Below are 27352 nucleotides of genomic sequence, written 5' to 3' on the forward strand. Positions count from 1 at the left end.
TCCTCTATAAAGACTGTGGTAATTTAACCAACTTGTGATTCTGTACAGCAGCACCAGGCACAAAAGCAGATCTGACAGCACACCTAAGATTAACCCTAAATGCCATTCGACAGATGCATTAATTTTCTGAGCTTAAGATTTGCTACCAGTCCACCTGAGAGCTGTGCAGGACACACATCGAGCCCCTTGCACCATCACAAAAACAGTTGGAGAGGAACTGGCACTGTCACAGGTGGCCAATTGAGCAGTGTAAGTCATGAGCTGCTTCAGCACTGAGGTTAAATAGCAAAATATTTATAAAGGTTAGAGTACAACAGTTGATGTATGTTGGAACAACAACTGAGAGTGATACTTGATACTGAACAAATGTAAACTTTACAACAAAATAATTTATTCTTAACGGAAGGCTGTCAAATTAATTACTTGTTATGTCTCTTATAGCAAAAGAAAAAAAATAATGAGTTCAAAGACAAGATGTTGCTGTTCATTCTCCTACCCCGTGCTACTGCTGTACTCATCACAAGACTGCTTTTCTAACTTGTCCAGTGTGAGGAGGTTCATCAAACATAAACAGTTTTAGAGCAAAGCAGGAGTTCTTTAAAATAAATATTTAGTTTAAAATAAACTTAAAATAAATAAACAGAGTTTCTAATGAAACTTGATAACAGGCTCTATATGGAAAGACTTGACCATATCTCTATGCCTATTTCCACGCTGACTCATCTGAATAGATTATAAGGAATATAAATTCACTACAAAAGGTCTGGTATCCTCCTGGATCTAATTTGAGATGTGAATACTAGAGTTGTGGAAGTACAAAATACATGATCAAAAGCATCTAGGCTTCCAATCATGCCCTGCCAGTGAGACTGAGAGCTTGCTAAGTCAGACAAAGGGTTTTTTTGTTTGGTTAAGTGCAAAACATAAATACAGACCTCATATATATGGATGTACATGTGCAACATATTATACACATTGAAAACGTTCAGCAGTCCTCTGGTAATTTAGCTGTAGCAATTGCATCTATTCTGCTTTTATGTGTCTGACCAAAATCTGGGGCATTATCTCCTTTCCAAGACATGTTCTGTAATAATCCTGCTGAAATGTACACTGTGTATCAACCTCCTCAGCCTGCCCTTTAAGAGTGAATGTTCCTCATATTTCATCAGAGCTATACCACAACATGTAGTACAGAATTGCAGTGCCCTGGTTAATCAAGATATTTGCAGTACTTTTCTTTCAGATATTCTTTGGCTGGAACCCATGAGAATTTCTCTTAGATGGCTTCCCTGCTTGATTTCCCTTTCATTTGGGAAGGGGACCATAACTGTGATTGTGGGTGCACTCTGTTTGGACCTACACTTACCAGTTAATATAGTTACATTAACTCTCATGGTATTTACTGATTCAGCAAAATTGTAGCACTCCACTTAGCGAGGATGGCAGGGAAAAAAAAAAGGAGAGAAGGAGGGAGGGGAGATGGGGAAAAGTGCCTATTTCTGATCTAAACTTTTTGCTACCTGGGCCTGTTTAGGACCACCTGTCTCTCTTTCAGTGAAAGTCATACAAAAGTTTTGCATACTGGCTTCTTAATAAATTCCACTAGGCCTGAACAGAGTTCTCTTATCCTACAGCTCTAAAAGCCACTATTTCAAAGAGTACTTCCACAGATCCCACTGCATTTATCTCATTGTCCTTGGAAATTCTTGCCACTCCCTTCCTAGGTTACTTGGTAGTAAGACTGTGGATTGACAGGTACAGGCTGAAGTCTGTTGTCTTGAATCCTCTTCTGTCCCCAAACTATCACAGTTCTGAAAAATCCTGGAATGATGCACTCCTTCTCTTCTTGAATGGCTTCCTGAACAAGTCCAAGAAAGTACTGGATCCTTGTGAAGGGGCATCCAGGCTCACTGAGGAGTTTAATAAAAGCCACTATAAAGGTACTGACCGTGTACTATTCACTGCACAGAATAATTTGGATTCTTCCTGCATGTGTATGACTCTCTTTACTACATTCATTACTTTGTTCATACTTCTGATAGAGGCATCTATCCAAATTATATATGTATACTTTAATTATACCTAAAGCCAAAAGAATGCCTTTTCAGGGAATGATAGAAAGCATCAGTCTGCTTATTTTATTGGCTTTGCAGGCTGGAAGTTCCCATGAAAGATTAAGTAAGATGATTTGTGCTTTTCAGTTGCAAAGCTCAGGATAAGCTGGACATTCTCAGGACATGTTCTCAGCACTGTTCAACTTTGCTGAATGTGCAGTTCCATTGAACTCTGATTACTATGGAGTTCCAGCTCACTGGCATAAAGCATTAGCATGATATTTTACTTTTTTCCCCCCAGCAGCCATTCAAGAATGGTACAGGGGAAAGAAAACAGCATTCTGAAACAAGAATCACAGAGGAAATAGGCACCTTAAAGTACTGCCAGCAAACTTAATTTTATCAAAATGCTATTTCAGGACTTTCAGTAAGCAAATCTGTGCACAACAGCATGGGTTTGCTTTGTCTGGGAAAAGACCCATGAAACATACAGTACTTTGGACTTTTTATGAACAAGAAAGCAATAACCTTGATTTACAGTTACAGGCTGCAGGTTAAAGGAGTCCTTCCAAAAGGAAAGGCTTATGATCAATGCTTTCAAGCACTGAAACGCACAACTGAATAAAACAGATGCAGAACCCAAAGCTATGAGCAGGAGTTGATGAAAGCACATTGTAATTCTACATGCTCTGCTGCACAGCCAAATTACACAGACCAAACACCTCCTCCTCACTTTTCCAGCACAGAAAGGTGGGAATTGAAACATGGCTTTTCAGACTGGTCTGGTGAAGAACTCTAAATGTGCCAGTTATTGTGTGTTTCTCCAAGAAAGAACTGTTTTGTATGAGAAACAGAATAGTGTGAAAATGTCACCTGAGAACTTCTTGAGAATAAATGCATCTTTTTACTGCTGTAAATGAATCCAAACAGGAGCCAAGAGTCAAGCAACTCAACCATCAAACTGAGATTTGCATTGAGCAGACATATCTACACAGAGAATAAGGCTTAGAGTACCTTGTAATATACTTACATGTGTATAATATACATATAATATACTTACTAGACATTTTAGAAGTCACTAAAATGACTTCATAATTCACCCCATCTATTTATTGCTTTTAAGTGCAAAAATGGTCATTCTTACAAATACTCATATTAGTCCTTCAGAGAACAGAGGCTGCTGATGACAACTGCTGCAGAAATCAATGAGGTGCTGCTTTTACATTCATGGAGCAATTATCACCCCTATTAAAACATGCATTAGGTTTCATTTAGTGTCTGTAACAGATTACTGCTGGTGAAGGGAACTAGTCACAGAGCTGGGATTCTGACAGCACTGGCACTGACTGAACAGAATGAATCTATGAACAGAGAACTCTTAAATGGATCTGTCCACTTCAACTGTTTCTATAACTTTCTACAATTACCTGTAACAACAGTACCATGACTGAAAAATCTGCAAATAAAAATGGTGAATTTGCATGTTCTGATGGTTGAGGTGCAATTACTTGTTAAGTTGGGGCTGCTTTTATTCTTCAGTCCTGTTTTTTACACGGGGAGCAAAACAACATTTGATACAACAAACATCGACAAGTGCTGTGCCAAATCTGTGCAAAACTAACAGACATGGAAGGCTGAAAAAGACATTATTTTACAACATGCTATAAAATCAAATCCTTCCCTAAATTCATTATTACAAATTTCTTATTCAGATAAAAATGAACCTTGAAATGAGAGAAAATCAAATAAATTCTAAGAGATGCTGGGCATACTTTTTGATAGGAAAAAAGTCATAAGCATCTGAATAAACATGCCTTAGTCTCCAGATCCTTCCAGAGCTTTCAAAGCTACTCACTCCCCCTCACGCAGTGGGAGACGTGAAAGATTCATAGCTTCCCAAACCAAGGTTCACTTGAACAGGTTCCTCCACATGTATTTAAAAGCCTACATACATGAATCTGAATGAATTATGTATCTGAATGAATTTGCCTTTACCCTCTACAGCAGATATGAAATGGAGTGAGCTGAGTAGGATTTCTAAAGTTGCAAGAAAAATAAAATCATGAATATATGTCTCTACTTCAGTCTCCTACCCCGAATGCTGTGTACTTCTGTATGTGGAAAGGCATCTGGCATGAGCCAAACACAGCAGGGCTTGCTGGGTTAAGCTTTAATGGCCAGCTCAGAAGGCAAGTTTTAGCTTTTACCCTGGTTGGTCCCATCTTCGGCAGAGGGGAAGGTGGGTAAGCTCGTAACCATGGGAGGCAGTAAAAAACAAAACAACTCCACAACATATCTTCAATACTAAATATTTTATTATAAGATACTCAGAAACTCTGATAGTTTAATACTTCTACCATCATGAGAGAGCTTCCTCATCTGCAATTTTAATGAAAGGTGGATATGGAATACAAGTCTTGAGCTGCAGTAAAAGTATTACATTACAGCTCTGGTCTGTAGATGAAAAAATCTTTATCAGACAGAAGTTTCATTAATTCTGCTTCTCAAGAACTTGTACACTAGTGTATACCATCCTCAGGGTAAAATCACTGGCATTTTAGACCAGCAGCTTCACTCGCTACTGAGTTAGACTCCTTAAAAAAGAATATTCCTTGTTAAACTAAACAAAGAACATCTCTTTCAATTCACCTTTTGGTAAAGAGTTACTTGGGCAATGACTGTTTGCTCAGTCTCATTAACATACATTTTGATAAAAGATGAAGTTTACTACTGAACAAGATGAAATCCCGAGAACAGGCAAAGGAAAAGAGGCAGAATTTATTTCGAGAAGGACATTAAAAATAAAAAAAAAGTGCCCAAACAACTTGGCGTGAGAAACACACCAGCTGCACTTCACTAATCCACAGCTGATCCTTGGAAAGAATCACAAATCCACTCAACCAGCAGGCTGAGTGCCATTTTATTGGCAAGAATGGAGAACAAAATGGAATCAAACACACACTCATAACACTGGCTATTAAAATTTTTGCTTGTGTTTGACAAAGCGCGTATTATGGACGCTGCTTAATTCACCCACGGAATATAAAAATTGAAACTAGAATAATTAAATGTGTGAATTTTCTAGAAAACTGTTTGATTGTTATGACCTCATGGCTGCAAGACATTTACCCACTGAACTGGCCACAAGTCCTGTGCTTTGGAACTGTTCCAGCAAGGGCCACTAAGAAACACCCAGAGGTATTTATTTCTGTTCACGGCTGAATACACTGCCAGAACACACATGGAATAATCTGTACAATGTCTGGGCCTGCACCTGCTGAAGCTACAGGATGCCATTGGTAGTTTTTGCTGAAGGCAGGCTGTTTTTATCCTGTTCTTACAGCAGTACTTGCTGCCAGAAGAAGCTGTCAAATCCACACATTTTCAACTTTCATACAACTTTTGCAAATCTTTCAGTATGACTTATACTGTATTCAGCAGCCTCAAGCACACAGTGTAGTTTAGTACCAGTTCAATACAAATTTTGTAAATAACATCTTAAACACAGTCAAAAGACTAAACCTATCACTAGTTGTTTTGCTAATATTTTATTATAATAAACAAATCTCAGAAGTTTTGTACTATAAATTAGTATAAAAATACATAAAGTAGTAAATAAAGCAATCTTATTCAGAGTTTTATTAGATAATTTTGCAGGTAATTCCTTTTTCTCATGTTTATGGCCCTTTGATCCATATGGGAGCATTTCTCAGCACTGGAAAGGAGAGAAAGGGAGAAGGGGAAAATGGGAAATGAAAAATCAAAAAGGTAATACAAACTTTGCTTTCAAGGTTCCTGTCCACAGTCATAATAAAACAGCTCTAGGATGACTGCTTGATTAAAAATTAATTGCTGTGGTAATTTAAAGATATGCTTTATTCAATAATTAATGTATAGGAATTAAATTGGACTATTCACTGAAGTCTTATTATAAGGTACAATTGGAAAAGATCCATGATGTTATTGTATAATTGGGGATGGAGGGGGAATTTACTGCATCTTGGAAAAACAATACTGTAATATCTGATATCTGTCCTGTGCAACAACTGATCCATTTTTCTGGCTCACTACTAGGGAATACCAAATTTTAATGTAATACTGCAAAGCGAGGTCCTTTCTATATAACACAGCTCTATCTAGCGGCTGACTAATCCAAGTGCATCTGGCTGTTGAAAGAAGACTAAATCAGTAACGTGATGAAGGCCAGAAAAACCTCAGGAAGGTGAGACCTTCTTATTCTGACTTACTGTTAATCACCTTTCATAAGCCTGGAAACACACCAGCAAAGGTTGTACCGGCACTCAACATCCTGCCTTTCCATACACTGATGAACATGATTTGGTAGAGAGTTCTCTTGGTACTGAACACTTTTTCCAATACAATTTGCAGGAACAAACCAGGGGCTCAAACACCTCTTCAGGCAGGGCACTAAATACTGGCCTGAAGACAACCCCAGAGAAGCTGGATGGATGGTCCCTGTGCTTCATTCTATGCTGTTACACACATGTGCTTACCCCTTATATTGGGAAATTGCCAGAATGGCAATGTCAGAGACAGCTGGGAAGCCTCTGTCTGTCCATGTGATTGCTGCTGTGGGAGACAGGAAGGTTTGGAGCTGTTCCCCAGCCTCAGCACTGGATGGCCCAGAGGCAAACACTGTGGGGTAATACACATTCCTCAGCAGGCTGAGCTGGGTGCCTGTCCCTGTGAGCAGGACACATTGAACGCACAAATGCAGAAAATGCAAGTGGCTGCTGTGGTTATTCCCAATCCCATCATCCATCCAGGGGATATATGGGACATTAATCTGTGTTATCTTCTAATTGAACACAGCAGAAGGAGAGCTGCTAACTTCTGTCCTGAGTAATGGATTCCATCAGCACGGGGGAAAGGTCCAGCTTTTTGCTGGTAATTACAAAAGCTTCACAGAAGTGAGCCTACATTTTCCCCAAGCTCATCAGGCCACTTATCCAGTGGAGACTTAAGAAAATAATGGGTATTCAAATAGCAGTTACTTGAATAATGCTCTAATGATAATTCTGGTTAGTATAAGTAAGTACAGTTTCATTTAAACTAAAGCAATCTTACTGCAGATACCAGTAGAGCAAAATTAAAATAGCAATGTAAAAGCACTGCAGCTGGGGAAAAGGACTCATACCTGCTGCATATAGCCAACAACAAAATATAATGTGGATTTAAAACACCACTTAAGGTTAAGCCCACACTACAGTTCTAAGAAATCAGTTTTGAATGTTGTGTAACTTTGCCAGAAAGCCTGGAAATCACATCTCTTTTAGAATTATTAGAATACATGATGTGGGAGCCTGTCAATACTGCTGGAACTGGTGTAAGGTAATTCTGACCACTGAAAGCTTCAACTGCAAACACACTCTCTCTCATTCAAGCTTCAACTGTTTCTCTACATATTGCTCCAGAAAGCAACTTAAGCAACACAGCTTCCTTATTTTGTGTACAGGCATTAAATAGGCTTGCAGCCCAGTTTTTATGTCCTTTTCAACCCACATTTTATTTAGCATTTCTGCAACCATAACGCAGTTTGACATAGAAATGTTTTACCAGTATATTTTCATTCTAAATTACTCAAATCTACTCTAAATTAAGTAGTATTCTAACAAAACAGTAAAATGCATTTGATGTTTTGTATGCCTGTGCATAGGAAACAAAAGCACTTAACCGATTGAACACTTTGAAGAGCAGTAGAATCATTCAAGCACGTATAAGCTAGTGAAAATTTAATATCAGTAGAATATTTTACCTTCTCAACATGACAATTATTTGAAAATCAAAGCAATCTGACCAAGTTAAATACCATCCCCCATATCTTCATTCCATGAAATTTTCATAGCTTCTGTTTCCTTTCAGAGAAAAAAATCAAGGTGACAACAAGATGACTTGCTCTAGCTCTTGATTCAGGCAGAGTTTGCTAATTAGACCCATAAGATTAGTAGGGCTTTGTGGCACCAGCTCACATAATTTTCTAACAAAAGATTTTTAAATTCTTCATCAGGTGCCTGAACCCACACCTGGCATCAGTTCAGATTCCTGATGTCTCTAAGGCACCCACCCAGGGCTTGTATCCCAAAGGGCCTAACGGAGACTCCTCAACAGCTAGAGGCCAGAGAGGATGGAAAATGGCACTAACAGCTTAAATTCAAGTAGTTGCAAGTAAATTCAAGCGCCCTTGTGCCTTCCTCCTAATATGCTGTTATACAAAATAAAGGCAACAAGGCTCTCCCCTTAGTACTTGAAAAAACATTACTTCAGAACATCTGTAATTCAAATGAAAAAACATTTGAAAATCCTACTGAGTGACACAGGTGAATAACAGGGATCAGAGACTGCATTAGTGGGTTTATTTATTCCAACTACTAAAGCTTTATGAACAGGAAAACGTTAATACCATAGGATTTATAATGGGAGAGGGAAGTAATGATTAAAATTAACTAGGCCACAGACTGGAGTGGGACACTAATGACAAATACGCTGGGCTAGTCATTTCCAACAAGCTAGTTATTTCCTTTCCTCTATTTCCTGAATGAAATACACAAATGCAACAGTAATCCTGAGCTCCTGGAACACAGCCTCTCTCGGGCTCTCTGGAGGTGTTTGTACTTCCAAAGGCCCAGAAGGATCAGGATCCAGATACACTCAAGGCTAATCTCCACTGCCAACCTGTCTCAGCTGTTCACACTCCTCATTCCTTACAGCAGGTAACAAGAGGCAACAGCAGAGATCAGGCACTGGGCTATGGGGGTGATCATTGCGGTTGTGTGCCTGGGCGGGAACCAAAAGCAAAGAATGCTTTTAGATGAGGTCAGTGTGGTTCTGAGCCTGGCTGCCCCTGGGTCCTGAGAGGATCCTCCTCCTCCCAGCTTTTTGGTTTACCAGAAGATCTACATGCAGCACTATTTACCCGCAGAACTATCATTAAAACAGAACAAAAATTAGTGTTACTTGATGTCAAGATCCTTCTAAGAGGGTGGAGGGATTTCTCTGGTAAATTAACTATTCTGAAGACAGAAAGCTGATACAACAGTTCGGGACTCTCTAAGGATGAAAGACACTGCTGAACAGCCAGACTTACTCGTGTTTGGTGAAGGCAGGTCATCTCATGTCAGTGTTTCAATGCTCAGAGCTAGTGCTTTAGGAAAACACTGACTTTTCATCTTTCAACTGCTCTCTTCAAACTTAAGCCTAACAAATACCAAGTCTGATGTGCTTCTGGGAATGAGAAGAATCAGGATTTTATAAGGATGGCTCAACAGAATTGTGACATGAAATCAGAACTAAATACAAAACCATTTACAAAATTCAACAGCAAAATCCAAAGATTCTCAACTTGGGATACTAAGGCTAAAAAAACCCATAATAGATAAAAAACTATTTTCCAAAACTAATGAGCTCAAGCTGACTTGCACACTTGTGTACAACTTGCAGCTAAGCTGTAGAACATCTTGGTGAAGGATACTGTGCTGACTAAAAGGGAACAAGATAATTTCACCTAAATCCCCCCAATACTACCTCTGGCCCACACAGTCCCTACCTGAAATATCTCTGTCTGGGAGCAAACTCTGACGGAGAGGAACTACATCTTTCCCTGTTCTGCAGCACTCCCTTGACAGTGCTATTCTAGCTCTGGGCAGCACAGATTTCTGGACTGACCCAGAACAGCCTCATAGCTGACCTCTGAATTTAATAGACATTAAATGGAAAAAAACCTTGCCAGCTCACGAGCTGTACACACCTGATTCCCACCTGGATTTGCAATCTTCAGTTTTATGAGCAAATCCACATCTATAATTGAAAATATTTAGGGGACTCATGTCAATAAAACTTAGATAAATTATTAAACTATTAAGATGTAATTTCAAAACAGCAAACCTCAGGCTCTGAGCACTGATCCAGCTAATCACATGCTGAATAAATCTTTCAAAATGCTTTGGAATTTACCCTTTACTCTTCAGTTCTAAACTGAAAAAGATTCTACATTTGCAAAAATACAACATAAAAATCGCCACCAACAATGTAGAACTGGACAAAGGTATTTATTACTTATTGTGAAGATCAAATCTAAAGCCAAATGCATTCCGCTTCACCCATCAAATTCTGTAAAAGATATTAAGAAATAAACCAATATAGAAGTTAATGATTGTATTGTATTAGAATGATTGTACTAATGATCATGTTGGGAATACTCTTGGGTAGTGTGTATCAGAAACAAGAGGATGAGCCCCTGAACAACTCATTGCTCCCTTTTTGTGTGAAAGAAAATTTTTAATACCTGACCTGCAAAAGGAAGATTGGGAAGGAGAGAAACTTAAACCTCCGGAAATAAAAAACGGAAAACATTTAAATGTCTATTCTGTTAAAAAAATTGCAAACAGTACATTTAGTAAAGCTTAGTAACCACTGCTTGCTTTCAACTGGTAGGAGCTTAAGCAGCTATTAATCACATGAAAGTAGATATTAAGGAATATTAATCCATACCAGCTGTTACATCTTTTACTGTGCTATTATTAGAGATTAATCTTTATAAAACAAGCCTGCCTTTTCATGTCATTTCCAACAGGACATCATCCAGGCTGATACTGCTTTACAGCACTTCTTCACAAAGAGTTGAAACAAGCAGGTGCTAATGATGACATGGTGAAATTTTATACAACTTTATCCTCAAAATCTAAGCCATTTATGCTTAGAGGAGACACTGTCACTGTAATCAGTTGATAAGTTAATTTTTACTGTGACTGCAAAAAATTGCATTTATAGCTTCCTATTTAAATCAAAAGAAACAGGATATTCTCCTAGTGATATTGAATCTTATCTTATGGAAAGTTCATGGCCATGCGTTTTTATATCTTCAGTAGCTGGGAATTAATCCAGTTTAAGAATTCTAACATGATCTAGCTGATGGAGCCTTAATGAGGAACATCTAGGATTTTAACAGACTTCTAACAAAACAGAATCAACACTGCGAGCATAGAATTCCCTAATGAAGCATAAACCCCTGTCAGGTGAGCCAGGCTGCTGGAAGAGCAATTGCTTTAATTATTGGATATATTTCAAAGGTGACTGCATCTGTACACTCCAGAGAAATTGCTATTGGATGTTGATGGAATGTTATTAAAATCACTAAAAGCACCATACTCCTCTAAAATAGTAAAGTTACTGGCAGAAAAGGCCAGCATTATCCATTAAAGATTATGAGATTAGCATGAAAAGTGAGCTTCTAATCAGTTTCTTGAGTTTTGGATAAGATACTACCAGCTGCACTAAGGAAATCAGTTGTCATAGTTACAGAAAAAAAAAATCAACATTCTCTATACCTGCAGTCTCCTCATTTTCTTAAATGCAAGACTCTTATTTAATTATTCCACAATTAATCATCAGTGTATCTCTGTTTTTTTACTCATTTGACATTAGATTGATGTTCCAGACTGAATGTGTGGTGGTTTTCTAGCATAGCCTAAATGGTGAGGAAGCAGCTCTTTAGTCTGGGTCACTGCTCTCCCACTCTTCCTGCAATTCTCTCAGCATCTGCTCAGCAACCAGTCTCTGTCACCCTCCCCACATTTGCTCAAGTCCTGCAGAGGCTCCCTTTTCTCACTGCCCATGTTCTGCCTGGGCAAGCTGATCTGCGCCAGCTGCTGCCTCCAGCCTTGGCAATCTGGCACGTACAGCTGCCTTTCACAGCCCCTGCTACCTGGCTTTAATCCTCTCCACCCTCCTTTTCATCTGCTGATGAACCAGCTGTTGGTTATGTAACATTGGCTTCCAGGCCTTTTCCACTCCTCACAAATAAGACCATTCAAATTTTGCTATTTCCTCTCAGCTTCATGACACTTTCCAAGACCAGCTGGCTTTCTGATTCCACCCTGCTAATGCCTGTCTACAGAACTTCTCCCTTCTCCAAACTGGATTAAGTGCTAACCCTACAATGACACTTCTGCTGCTTCAATATCTAATATCAATAATTTCCCTGCTAACAGCTGGCAAAAGCACAGGGCAGAAAAAGGTACTGACAACACAAAACATACATACTAGAAGGTAAAACTGGGGCCCAAATTTAAGCCCTTAAGCAGGTTATCTCATGGCTTACTTTTTATTTAAAAAGAGGCTTGAAGCAAGGGGGGGGTGTATGATCAGAGGAACATTAATCAGTTTTAAATAGCTATAGCTTTTCTAACTTTTACATTAACGTAGATCATAGAGGTTGCTCTGGAGATTGGGACCCACATACAAGAGAAAGCTATTTCTGTGGACAAGACACCTAAAAAAGACAGGAAAAGGGAAATGCTCAATTTCACTCAGTAGCAACAAAACAGTGAAGTTCAACTGCTGATTACAATCCACCACGTTGCCCATGAGAAGTCCCTTTTTCAATGCTTTCTGAGTCTTGCTTTACACTCTGCTGCCTTTGTTTTTCATCTCATTTTTAATTCTTTAGATTAAAAGAATCTTAATCACTTGTAGAAGTGATTCTAGTAATGCAGAGTCTGAAATGAAAAAGCACCAGAAAGTTTTTGTTCTCTAAGGCAGTGGCTGATTCTTCAAACTTAGGACTGGAAAGCAATAAGTACCTCAAATCCACATCCTTCATTCCAAGATTAACTAACCTACTATTGCTACATGAGACATGAACTAATATCACTTTCCAGACAAATAGTTTTATCCTTTGTTTATCCATGCTTGTGTTTTCTAGGCCTCTTACAGTCACATAACATGCATTTTTTTGTTCTCTGTGTTTGAAAGTCAGAGATTTTTCAGTATTCATGAGAGTTTGTTTCAGTTTGTAGTAAGTATCCACCCTTGACAGATTGCTTCAACAAAACTACACTCAAAGTGAAAACTGCTCAAGGCTTTCTGCTCTGATTTTTCTCTATTCAGAGCTGCGTTAGGCTTATTTGAGTCTGCCACTGAATAGAAGCTGTAAGCAAGAACTAGCAAGAGGGGCAGCATGAACCAAGCAACTATGGCAGATTTTTTTGTGTGAGAGTAGGTGGAATTCATGTTGGGAAACTGGCAGCAAAGCACAGCTGCAAAAGACACAAATGCATGCAAGTCCCACAGTTGCCAGAAGTGAATATAATCTGCTGAACAGAACAGCAGCAAATTGGTGAAAAGTAAAAAACATTATCCCATAACTCACAAGGTGACTCTGACAGTCCATGCCATGAGTCCTGTACAGAAGTCATGTCATGTACATATCCAGCTGGGGGACAGGTTGCACTGGCTGTAAATTCTGGGGGTTATATGCAGTATTTGCCCAGACATACAGATGTTCTATGAGATGCTCCTTTGTAAGTAACAGCTACCATCAGTTTTAAGAATTTGCTGAACATTTGGGCTTAAAGTAGAAAATCTCCCACAAAACTCATGCCATTCACCTTGCTGACAGCCACCATGACATACCAATTGTCTGTAGGCAGCACCTTGGGTAGAGGTACAGGAGGCTTTAACAGCAACATAGTGCAAGAGGTCTTGTCACTGATTCCATGCTCCTATCCTGTCTTAAGCAGCAAGCTTCCATGTCTTTGTGGTAACCTTTCCTTCATGCTACAAACCAGCTATTACTGAGTGCACACAGCAGCTGCTTCTGTTGGATGTCTGCAATGCACTGACTTGTAGGGACAGGGTTTACTGCAATGCCGCGTGCCTGACTATGCTGCATGAGTCATTCCTGCAGAATAGACACGAGTCCTTGGGAACCTGACAACAGACACATTCCTAAGAGCCATACATTGCAGTGTCTGTCTTGAGAAGAACCAGGATGTCAAGAAAAAGGTCACTGACATGCCAAGGAGAACCTTTTGGTTCTACATCTCAAATTGGACAAATCCTCTCCTATACTGATATTCTTCCTTTGGAGGATGTTTCACAGCAAAACAAAAACCTTATAACTCACTTGGCCAATTGTGCATCCTGCTTAGGGCATTAAAGGATTTATTTCCAATTCCTATTCAGATCAGCTGGTGCTGTTTAACACATACTCTATTACAGATGTTTTTCACTATGCTCTAAATCCAGGCTGTTGAAGGGCATTGCAATATCCAATCAACACTAAAGCACCTCGGTGTTGATCCAGCAGGGCAGGGAAGTAACAGAGCCTGCAGAATTCTCTCTGTAGAAAAGATTTGTCATAACTGGACAAAGTTATATACCCAACTATAACATATTTCAGTTTCTCTTAAGGAAACGGCTACTCTGATAGAAATTATTGCAATTTGACATTTCCTGCTGTCATTACAGAGAGGAGCACAGGCTGTGTTGCTGTGTCTCACTTTGGGAGCTTGCACAGGCTGCTAAGTACAGTCTTTGTCCATTTGAAAAGGGGCAACTGATAACCTGCTGCCCTGTTCATCAGACATAAGTCTACTTCTATCTCCCCTTATGGCCATGAAAGTCTACCTGTGAAAACAGTTGCATTTACATTTCATTGCTCTGTTATTTTTTTTTAACATTAAGGAAGATATAGAACCTATTCTGACGTACTTAGAAATTAATTTTATTATGCCCCAGTTATTCCATCACTCAACTCACTACTCAAAATGTAAAATATACAGCACTTTTATCTCTTGAGCCATTGACTAAAATATTGGCATGTCTTAATCACAGCAGAAGTTTTGGAGGAAAAATTTGAAGCTCTCGAAAGGAATGAGTATGAAAATTATTTTACAGTTACCAAAGGATCTGTTTAACCATAACTGCAATATTAACTAGTTACAGAAAACTTCCAACTATACCTATAACCATCCTACACCTAAACCATCAAAAGATATGCAATAAGGAATCCCAGCTGCTTGACTAATAGTTTAGGAGCAGAAAGTGAATTCATCCTATTAGTCTTTTTTTTTCCTATTTGAAGTTTAATGTTAATGATAAGAACACACATGAAACATACAATTTAATATTAACAAACTGCAACTCACTTCAAGGGATTTCACACCAATTTTCAAGTTTCATTAACAAATGGTAAGACAGATCAAAACAGTGACTTAAAGAGGAGACAGAATTGGTTTTCTGCCAAGAAGCTACATTCTCTCTGATCTAAGCAAATGTATTCATCACTGGTTTGTCTGGTAATTTACAAAACATAGGACAAGTTATGTGCCTTAGCCTGAAGATCTAATAATATTTTCTCCTTTGTAATTCATGGAAGTTCTTCCAATAAACCACTGGGTAATACTGCTCTACCTTAAAGACATTACAAAGATCCATTATACTTTCTAAAGTAGTGCTGTTGAGATTTTTTGAAGTTTTTTATTGCATTTAGATAAAATATTCTTTAAATCTTTTGTTAGGCATTACTGTAATTTCTTGTACCACATTTGATAGCCAAGAAGAGACAGTGATAAAATACATTAGTGACTCTATGAAAGCTTAAATATGAGCATCTGAAAGGCTTGTACTGAACATACCCTTATATAAAAACAAATCACAGAGAATTTACAAGCATAGAAGAATTACAGGCAAAGAGAAATAAATGCAAAGTGTAAAGCTGTTTCAATGAAATGATTTTCTCTTCAGAGGAAAAGAAAATGAGTCATAGTAGGTACATCTAAAAGACATTTTGATCAAGTCAATGAAGAGAGCAAGCAGAGATTAAAGCATTGTTTAGTACTAGGAAAGTAATTTGAAGTAATTCCCATTAGTGGGAAAGACAGACCAGGGATGTGCATCCAGATAAGCTGCTTCTTTTGTTAATAAACTGAGATATTTACAAGACACAAAACTGAGATATTTACAAGGACACTCCTTTCTTCAGCATTATGGGTTTCACATTTCATTTAGGGAGCATTCTCTGTTGAGGTAGAGAATTACACCTTTAATTGCACAGCAAGCAGCAACAGCCGATCTTGTAAAACTGCTCAGGAAATAAAATTTTATCTTCCTCTGCAGCACTGTTGTCAAAATTGGGGGACTACACAGGAAAGCTAAGCAGAATAAAGAGCTAAGCAGGATACATTTTTAGTAGTCTTGGTATCCAGCACTACTACAGTAAAAACTGGAAGTTAAAATCATGGGCCAGGATCACACATTGTTACACATTCCTCAGAAAAAAGCAAGAGTGAGAGTGGCAAAAGGGAAAATGATTAGAGTAGCAGGTGAAATTTTCATTATAAACCTCAATGCTTGGCTACATCACATGGCTTTAACCATTTCCTGCATAGGTTTTCAGACATATGCCAAAGCACTACACCCCTACAAGAAACACACATTCAAGACCAGTTTCAATTCCCGTTTTCAACTGTATCATTAGCAAAAATTAACATTCAATATTAAACACTCTCAAGCACAACAGCGCCCAGTGTCCTGCCTTGAGATGTCCTGACGCCCAGAGATGAGAACTTCACCTGCCTGGAGGCAGTGTGCTACTGATGTCAGAGAGCCAGCCCACATAATGTCTGGCAGAAGTAACACTCACAGCCTATTAAATTGAGCATAAAAATCTACTTTTTTACTCAACTCTAATAACTTTTTTCCACAAAAGGTAAAGTTTCTGAAATGAACAGAAAATAAACACCAAAAGAATTAGGAAGACTAAAATAAGAAAGCCACAAAAGGAATTTTCAGCTTTTGAAAGACATTTTCTTATATTAAGAAGTCAAGAAAAACAAAATCTTAACTGTGCTCCTTCTACCTTTACTTGACTTGTCTCTCCCATGGGAATAGTGGGACAAAATTAAGCTTTTTTTTTTTTGCCTGGGTATTTTACTGTGACTTTATTCCATGCAAGAAGTGAAACGCTGTATGCTTTGCAGTATCAAAGCAGGCCTGGGGACATTTTAAAGGTGAAATACTTTTCAACTTCCTTTATCATTATTTCTTTGTATTATTTGATAAGGTTAATACTACCAGCCTATGAAGCTGGAAGTCATCTGAGGAATAAAGCAAGCAATACACAGTTATTCATGAAACTCAAGATTCTTGGAAGACAGCCTGGTTTGTCATGAGGCATCCAGGACACAACTGTGCAAGAAATGGGCAAAGTTAACCAAAGTAATACTTGCTAAGCATTACCTGGCATTTCATTTTGCCACTTTGCCATACAACCATCAGAGGAGGAAAAAAATGAACCCACTGCAAACACCTTCTGTTTTAATTCCAAATGTTTAGGTTTGGCCCTGGTGCCAAGGATATTACAGCTGAAGCATTTATTTTTTTTCCATGTAGCACTCATTGTCTGTAATCAGGCCTGTAATACAGGTATTACATGCAGCCTGACAATCTCTACCAGAGAGAAGGGTACAGTCAGTACATAAAAACCATCACTGTAAATCTGTAAATTACTTTATACTGAGATGAGATGGTGCTTGGAATTCCCCTGGTGATGACTATCAATCTCTGCTGAAGAAGTCCCCCAAACACAGACATATTCTCTCTTGCAATCACAGATGACGGTGACCAATATTGCACATAGTATAGAACAATCCTTTTAGAGAAGGAAACATTTTATTACATACTTAGTTGCCTGTGTGGCATTTTTCTCTCAGTTTATATTCCTTCAAACTTCCTTTCACCCCATTAGTTAGAATCTGACTCTAACATTGGGATGACAACCAGCAGAAATTAGAGGTAAGAGGATTGCAGAGGTTCAAAGACTAGAGAAAAACTATTTCTCATTATTTCAGTGGAATCAGTTTGAAAAAAAACAGTTGAGCTGGAATGTAAGTAATCCTAAACTGAAGTTAATCTATATTTGTTGCAGAAAGAATCTATCCATCTATAGACAAAATATGTACACAAATTCTCTTAACAGCTTGAAAACAGTTAAGAAATTAATTCTTAGTATTCATTTACTACATGCAAGCTTACAATAAGAACAGTGAGCTCATACATTATAAAGCAGTCACTCATGTCTTCTTTCTCCTGCCCTGCCTTTTCATTCATAACCTATACAGCAATTATTCTAACCACAGACTGTATTTCTCATAGAATCTGTCATCTGTCGTTCAGTGAATCACATCAAAATCTTATATGCATCCTACCAGTCTTTGCATTTACTGCATCTAAACCGGTAATGGACACTGAGCATCAATAGTGATCAAAACGTGATTTTGAGTATGGATAGGAATAATTACAGGCTAGCCCTGTATAGTGACATTTAACTCAAAGGTCCTTAAGACAGGAACTTGTGAAACAACTCCCCTAACAGGAATAAGATTCATTGCTCGAACCAGTGCAATGAACATGACTGATACCTCTGAGTATCAATCTTTATTAAACAAGCACAAAGGGAATAGTTCTCATTTATAACAGTACCAGCTGTTAAAAGCAAGTGGGCCAAACAGTGCCTCCAGCTGTTTCCCTCTGGCTGTACTTTTTGGGTAATTGCAGACTTACCCTCTGTGATCCAGATGCTGAGCCTTTAAATGAAGTGCGTTTGAAGGAGCCACTCATCCTCCGTAAGGAACCTGTGAACTTTCCTTTCTTAATCCCCTCCATAATGGAACTAGTACCCCAGCATCAAAGAAAACCCTGATTTCAGTCACGTAGTCTGAGCAGATTTTTTCCTGAAGCCAACAATCACTAAGTTACAGCTTAAATAAAAAACCAAATGCACAGAACAAAATCAAAGCCAAATGATGAGACTCCTGTTCCGATATGGACCCTGTCACAAGTGTTACCAGCAGCCAGCCAAGCAGAAAAAAAGGCAATCCACTGATAGCAACTGCTGGCCCCCTCCTTCTTCTCTACTGACTCTATAATCAGGCTTAATGCACACAGCTTCTGCAAGCTATGGTTTTTAATGGACAGAGATTTAATAAATGGTGATTGAAGGTAAATCTACTTTAGAAGCAGAAGCCGAAAAGGTTTTTATTTGTGCAAAGCACAGGGCAGTCAGATGGAAATTGTTTTGGTATCAGTAGAAAGGCACATGAAAAGAACAGATGGTCCTCAGCAGACCATGGGTTAGAGGCCTGGTAGAACCCTAAAGGATAACTGCTGATGGCAAGTGTGCCCACACAGGGCCCCAGGATGAGAGTGACAGGGTTTTAAAAGCAAACAACCCATAAGATCACCAGTTAGATTCTTACTAATTAGGGAATGAGGGTAGATAAGGTGTGGTATGTATTATGCTCCTGAATTCTCACTAATATCTCACTGCATCTGCTCTGTACTATTCTGCCTAAAATGTGAAGAGTGAGAACAAAAGGAGGTAGGAGAGGTCAAACAAGAAATGAGGAAGAGACAAGGTACTTTAAAAGAACAACGATAAAATTATTGATTAGGAAATATCTATCCAGAAGACATCAGCCACAAAGTTGTTACAGTCTTGTTTAGAAAATGGATGAGAGTGTTGAGAAAACAGAGATCCACAGGGGCAGCAGATTTGTAACTGAACCACTAACTTAGAGGATTTGGTTAAAGAAACATACTTTTCTCTTTATTATATTTTTTTAGGTTCATCCTTTTGTGCCTCAGTAAAGTTGGCATAGGTGTCTCCTTGCAGCTGGTTAGAGGAGGCACAAAAAACTGCTGGGAAGCTAAAACAAAACAACATGGAAGAGACTGATACACAGAGATGCACCAAGTTTGTTGTTCTGGTTAGCAAAGAACAAAAATAGGGACACAGTCTTCAGAAATCAGAAATTTAGAAAACGATTTTTCAAAACACAGTGTAGAGTGGAAGTAAGGAATTAACTCAATTAACTCAGCCCCCTTTGGATCTGTGACTCTAAGAGGTCTGAACACCCTGTAACTGCTCTTGGTGCATTTTAAGGACCACTCTGGATTTTTACAAGTCATCAATACCCAAGGGACATTTGCATTCAAGAGCCAGATGACAGCACTCAGTGCAACAGAGGCTGCTGACTACTAACCCCAGCTGAAAAATCAGGCAACTAAGCTGATGTTCTTGCCCCCACTGTGTTTATGTAACATTTCATGGGCCATTTCCACTAGATTAGGGAACAGAGACAAGCACCATGCTGGCACTTTCAACAGCTCTGTGACTGAGAAGCACAAGTTTAATAGATTTTCCAAAAGAGCTTGTGCTTTTAGGAGTGTAGTCTCACATTAGGAAACATTTTAAACAAATGTTATTATGAAGGTTCCTGTCTCATGTTGGAGTTTGCTGCTTCATCAGTTGAGCTGATTCAATGGTTTGTGCGGCCTAGATCAGATCTGTATAACCATGTGGTCTAAATCAGCACAGAGGGAGGAAAGCACAGTTATCTCTTTGCCACGGGATACTGTTGGACAACAAATGAATATTTGGCACAGCATGGAAGTGAAAGACTTTTGAACTGGTTCATGACATGAAATGACACACCTGTCCACCATCCTCCATGTTTTGTAATGAAATCAAATTGGTCATCCTCTGATTATGAAAAAAGCAAGAGCATACACCCCATAAAAGAGCAAGCAGAGTGCAGACAACACTCTATTTGCAAGGTCTTTGACAGTCTGCTCTCTGGGAAAAGCAGGATGTACCCATTTCAAAGTGCACAGAAATAACACACTAAGACATAATAAGCAGTTGTACATCTTATTGACACCACTCCACAGGAATTTAACATCTGCAATCATGAACACATCCATGTCCCAAAGATCCTACCACAATGTATTTTTAAAAAGTGAACAGTTTGGTTAGAGACAACTGTAGTTGTTTCAGCCCATAGGAAAAAAAAAAACAAAAACATTGCTCTTGCTCTTCATAGAGCTGTATTCTATGACATCACATCAGAGATGTTTGATGCTAGTTTAAAACAAAAAGCAATAGATTTAAAGTTTTGATCTGTAGTCTATCACGTCAGCTAAAATGTTTCCACTTACCCTAGTAGTCAAACTAAATATGGAAAGCAACAATCCATAATCCAATGAACTTTATTTACACTGACAGGAAGGGGTAAGATAGGCTTAGACCTCTGTAAAGACCTACATGTACAAGACATGTAGAATTAGGACTTCCTTCACTTTGCATTTAATATGAGTAGCAAACTAAGCACCAGCTTCTTTCATAGGCAATGTATTATAAAAAAAAAAAAACAAGAAACCTTAAAGCACTTTTTTAAAATGGGATGTCTTAAAAGAATGTTTTCTGTAAAAAGAGCATGCTGCTTTGATGACCTTTGACATTTGTGATACAATATAAGAATTTCAAGAGTCATGTGCTTACCTGAAAACCAGCCTAGGGTCCATTTTACACTTAACTGTTCTTGATTCTTTATTTTGCCTCCCTGAAGCAAAGCACAGACAGAATATTGCTCAGTGCTGGTTACCTACCATGAGAATAAGCACTCTGGAGGTCACTGGGGACTGCTGGGTGAAGATTTGACTTCTTCTGTAAACTACATATCCTCAAAGCACTGCTGCAGCAACCTAGGTAAGAGCATAATTGGATTAAAAACAACACTTTACACAAAAACTCAGCAAGTGACTGGCACCTAGAGGGAAGAAGTTCCATGCAGTCACTCTACACCTGAACTCAGAGGAAGACTGTGGGCCACTGTGGTACTTTTACTTCAGCATTGTCTGTTTCTCCATTCTAAAAGCCTCTCTTATTTAGCAACTGTCTTCCCCCTTGGGAGCAGTCTGACAAATCAGGCCCTTATCTCATCCTAGGACTCTGCAAATGGATAGGTCTTCCAAGCTAAGAAAAGAAAATTGATTTTCTGACTTGTGGTTCTTTGAAATATGGAGGAGGTAAAACCTGAATTCTAAAAAATAGGACTATGAATGTAATAATAATAAACCGTATGGAGACTGAACTTCATAACTGTGTTAAGTACACTAAAACAGAAGAAGTAAATTGTTACTCTGGATACCAAGCTAAGCTTGTAAAACATTTCTATGATTTCACTTCTACTTTCAAGATAATGACAACAAATCAATTACAATGATGTTTAGTCTCAGCACACTCAGAAGTGACTTTCCTTTTAGATACATAGAAAACCGTAACTCTTTCCAGTCCTCATAGTCATAAAATAAATTAGATGACAGAAAGTATTACACTGCACTTTATGTGATTATTTTACAAACAAGCTTTGCTGAATCTTTTTTCATTTTCTGTGCATCATCAGCCCTGAGAAAGGACTTCTCACTGGTCCCAGATTTGTCTATGTGACAAGGCACCTCCTTGTCCTAAAGTAAAACACCTGTTAGCCTACATTGACAAATGATACAAAGTATCAACAGATTATTCACCCTGCATGACCGTTATGATCACTTTGTCTGAATCATCAGGTCAAGATTTTTTCTTCATTTTCCCTGTATTTTCATTATTTTCCAAGCACTCTGTTTCTATTCAAATAATTAGATGTCATAAATAAAATGCCTTTAAATGTTTTCTGTTAAATGTTTTTTCCTATGTCTAAAACAGTCTGAAACTGTCATACGTCCATAGAGTTACTTTTCCTCTGTAATAAAAACAGAATGCTAACTCTGTTATTGGAACCACAAACTGGAGCTAGAGGGGAGCACCAAGAGTTTGTTGGGCTGGGCAGACTGAAAGATGCTGGGGGCTCCTGGGTGTGAGCAGGATCTAAACCTAGACCCAAAATGCAAAGCAGACTGATTTTAGAGGTAGAACCATTGTCATTGATGGTGGCCCCCCACTAAATATGGGATTCAGGTCAGGTGACTTTAACACATACTGCATAAACACAGGCAGAAATCAGCTTCAGCCTCACAACACTAAAAGCAAGTGGGGTTTTGACACAGATTTCAATGAGAGCAGGATCTCAGAAGAATTACACAAACTTTTGCTTTCATTTCATTCGAGTAAAATCATTGTTTCAGTATTCAATACACCACTTGTGTCAATGCATTACCATGTCTCAAACTAAGCTAGTTAAATAAATCCATTTCCATATCTATGAGCAACTAAAGGCTGCAAGAAAGATTGTTTCTTACTTAGCTAGTAACAGAGGACGTGAAAGGGTAGTGAAGACAAAGAGAGAACTGAAAAATTAGATCATAAGTAAAATGAGTAATTTAATGACAAGTAAGCATGGAAGCCTTGAACTCCCCCACTGGATACCAATCCACAAAACTCAACTGATCTGAGAACTGAAAGAATGAAGTTGTAGCTCTGGAAGTTGTTTATTTCTGCTCCCCACTATGAGCCAGTATCTGCAACTGGTGACAAAAAACCTGCTTCCTGCTTGAGTAACCAAGGAATGTCTGAAGAGCAGATGTGCTGGAAACTCTGCTAATATTCAACATACTAAATGAAGAAACAAGGCTTCCGACTGTGCTTCATCATTCCTGAGGCAGAAGAAGCAATTGGTTCTTACTAGGAAATAACTTAATTGTTATCAATTCTGAAAACTGAGGACAGACTTCCCTGAGATGCTTTGGTAATGTATCAATTCTCTAATTCATAGCACTGGGTTCGGCTGCAAAGTTCCAAGCACAGAATGCCCAGTCCTGCATCCAGCGGGTGGGATTCCCGGGAAGTGCTCCTACTCCCCAAAACCCGGCCCCTTCCCACTCACCGCCTTTCGGGTGCCACCAGCGCCACCTGGTGCTGCTTTGCAGCGCGTCATTCCTTGGGAAAGCACAGGATTTTCTCATGGAGTATTGTCCATCCTTCCTCCAGAAATACAACCGTGGCTAATATTTAATACACTGGCATGTGGGAAAGGTTAAATATGTTCATCGTTACGCACTATTAATTTTCCAGAATAGGTTTAAAAACCTTTCTGTACGAAAAAAGGAATTTAATTGATCATTAACCTTTCCCAAACCCTGATGTACTGGTATTGTACACCATGATGTTGGCTCTGATTATGAAAAAAGCTTTTCAAATGTAAAAAAAAAAAGGGAAATAAAATACACAAAATGAATTTGGAACAGTTAGCAGTAATGGTAACTGAAACCTATAGAAGACATAGAAATGTGCATATGAATACATTTTGGTGCCAGAAGAACAAGACAGTATGAAGGATGAGTTAGCTGCAAGATAACTATAAAGATAAGATGTAGAACACGTTTCAATGTAAAGTAAGGGACTGAAAATCAGATATTCTCTTCCTGCCCCTGATTTTCTATGGGACCACATGCAAGTCACCCCATAACTTGATTATCTTTGTTTCCTCTACCTGAATAAAAGAAGCAATCATATAAACGCATGCAAAGGCACTAAATTCCATTATATTTGTAAAATCAGTTGGAGTTCTTTGACAGATACAAGTATGATTATGGTTTGCTAAGTGCTTGAGCAAAACATCCCTGTATTTTTAAAGAACGTTCTCAGCTCTACTGACAAGCCCACAGTTCATTATGGTAATGGGTTCAAAGTTTTGCAAGATGTTTTAAGTGCTTTCCCAACATTAACAAAACTTTTTACAGAAGAGAAGAGAAACCTCAACTGAAATCCAAAGGATGTCAATTTAAAAGGGATGGCTACAAAATTCTAACATCTCATTTCACAGTTCATCACCAAAAGAAAGAAAAGGGAAGATAAATACAAATATAGTACCATGATCCCCCTTCTCTGCATTATAACTCTTATCACTTAGAGGTTTCTTTATTTCAGTTAAATTTACCCATGACAGATGATGCAGTCCAGAAACAACTCTAGCACAGCTCAGCAAGCAGTGAATCAGCATGTTCTAGGTGGCCTTGTCTGACAGAGCTTAGCACCTGCCAGCGCACTGCTGGTCCCTGTTTATTGTCATTGCATAACTCAGCGAGTCCTGTGACTTGCCAGTGACTTTTGCCTTTATGCTGGATGTTTTCTGCCTGTAGAGTTTTACCTTCTGTTGACTGGTATTTGTTAAGAAAGGTGCATTAAACCAGTGAAACCTAATTAAATTAGAGAAGATTTGAAAACATCAATTAGGAGAAAAATCCATTGCTCCCATCTGCCTATCAGGCACTAGATGAAAAAGCAACTGTGCTTTTTGCCACCAATCTCTGTAGAAGAAGGTGCAACCCCTTATAGTTTTCACTGATTTTGTTGGGACTGCCAACTGGAGCTGCTGCTGTGGTGTTTATGCCAGAGAAAGACACCACATACTCTCACTCACAGGCTGTCAGGAGCACCTCATCCCTCTTATCTGTTGATCATGACATCAGCTGCAGTTCATGCTCAGTGGTGAGATGTGCCAAATTAATCACTGGAAACAAACAGCTTCTGGGCAGCTACAGATCAATCCTCTACCAGCAACATCCAGACCTGAGAGCCACCAGCCTGCTGTGCTGAGAGGCGAAGATAAGTTACCTGTGACAGACCCATCAGCCAGATATTGGTCCAGGGGCAATTTTAGAATTCCCACCTTTACCAGCTCCATCAGTGGCAGGCTCTCCATTTCTGCTAGGAACATTTATCACTGCAATACCTCCCAGATGACCAACCCCTGCCACATAGACCTTCAGAAATCTGAAAAATGATGGTGGATTTCCTTTGCTATGACTTAAATTTCAAAAAGTAATGCTGATGAGGGGATACACCATGAGACAAAGACCTCCCTTTTCTCCCTTTACAATCTCCTAACCTTTTCAAAGTTGGGATCAGAGGAGTCAGCTCTCTCCCTCTCTCCTGACTACAAAGTCTCCAAGGTACTAATAAAGACAAAAACGGCTCCAAACCACAAATGCTGTAATCAAATGAGCAAAGCAAGACAATCAAACACTACAATCCCAGCTGACCTTGCAGTAATAGGATCACACCAAGATTAGTCTATGTCATAGATTAAGCCCACTGAAGTAAACTAATCTTTTTGCAGTCAGCTAAGACTATATGTTTACTCACTAAGCTGGGAAAAACTCAGGAGTGTAAAATGTGTATCAGCTGGAACAGAATCTAGACTGCAGCTACATGTATGCTTAGCACAATTCTTGCTGCAATGCTGACTTTAAGATGCCTTCAGAAAGGAAAAACTCTTTAAACAGGTTTTTAAGCTATATTGTTTGACTTATAAAAGTCTTAGACTCTACCACTTCACATTTTGACAATCAACTTTTTGTCTGAGCAAAGCAACACAAAGTTTACAGATGAGACATCCTGCACACTACCAAAAAGAAGCCTTACAGGCAGTGGGACGGCTTTCCTTTGGCTGGCAGAGCATTATTCCATTCTGGCTGCAAACAACAGGAAGCTCTGTGCTGTGGCAGGTCTGAGAAGGGGCAGCATCACCACTGTGCTTCCCTTCCCACAAGCACAGCAGCAGTGACTGCTTAACTGCACTGTCCCAGGCACTCCACTGCCCTGCCCTGCCCCACATCAACCCCTGAGCGCTGCGATCACACCTCACTTCATCACAAATGTTTGGGGTTTGCTTCCTGCCGAACACCACTGAACCACGACTTGTCCAACCAGTGGCATTTGTCCATATGTGCCCAGGGACTGAGGTAGAACTGGAGACATTTTCTTCCTCACAGGAAGCCCCTTTCTGCTGCGTACATCACACCTCTTTAGAAAATGTGTTTATGAATCTGCACATCTTTAGGAACTACCCATGCTGCCATCTCAGTCCAGGCTGCTCACACTCATTTTTGCAGACTTCTCTCCTTCACTTCTCTTAATTAAAATGTATTTCAGGGTCTCTAGTTTGAATTTTCATCAAAATATCAACATATGACTGAAAGAGGGGAACTGGGGGAATTACATAGAAATAAACCATGTTTTGGCTGGGTTTCCTCACATTCCCTTGTTTTTCTACTCATGGAAACAATAACAAGCACAGCTCAGTGTCCCCTGATAACAGGCTGTCAGCTGTACCTGGGAAAACCGGGTAACCCAGATGCTGAGCTGACAGACACTGTTTTACTGAAGGCACAGTGTAAGTGCCAACCCCTGGACAGTCACCACAGCAGAAGCACCAGAAGAGCAATGTTCCTACCTGCATGGCAGAGTTCCACATGTCACCATCATACTCTGCTACTGTTGCTGAACTTACCAAGTTGTCTCAATAGATGAAAGTGCAAAATTTCAAATTAACACATCCATTTAGTTGCAAACATACATACACATCTATACAGTCAATATATACCTGATTATTAATGCACCAAAGTAGATTTCCCCAGATGTCCTAAAAAAATTTCATCTTCACATGCTGCAGAACAACAGAATTACAATGAAATTAAGGCTTCATGAAATATTTTATAAGTAGGTACTACCTTGAATATTTGTAAACAATGAACTCCAAGAGTAGTATGACAGAAGATGAAGAAAAAGTCTTGACTATGAAAACAAATTTTAGTTTATCAAGAAGCACTCTTTTGTGCTGTGTAATAGAACATTTAAGATTTTTTTTTTCCCTTAGCAATTACTACGGCTTTTGGGGCCCAATCTGTACAGGTGTTAAATTCCCCACATAAAATTTACC

At 39.0% G+C, this 27352-nt stretch overlaps 1 protein-coding gene across 7 annotated transcripts in view; it reads right to left on the reverse strand.

The window, feature by feature from the left end:
* TRPM1 (transient receptor potential cation channel subfamily M member 1) overlaps positions 1-27352 on the reverse strand; it is a 115781-nt gene that overhangs the window by 53652 nt on the left and 34777 nt on the right. For all 7 annotated transcript variants that reach the window (XM_088063014.1, XM_088063020.1, XM_088063013.1 and 4 more), the window contains one exon: positions 21303-21398. In XM_088063014.1, coding sequence (XP_087919140.1) covers positions 21303-21305 — 3 coding nt within the window. In that variant the 5' untranslated portion in view covers positions 21306-21398. The remainder of the gene's footprint in view (positions 1-21302; positions 21399-27352) is intronic.

This window comes from Pseudopodoces humilis, chromosome 16 (assembly GCF_049639895.1).
Source record: "Pseudopodoces humilis isolate 2021_Gansu_Grassland_sample_001 chromosome 16, ASM4963989v1, whole genome shotgun sequence".
Classification (NCBI taxonomy): domain Eukaryota; kingdom Metazoa; phylum Chordata; class Aves; order Passeriformes; family Paridae; genus Pseudopodoces; species Pseudopodoces humilis.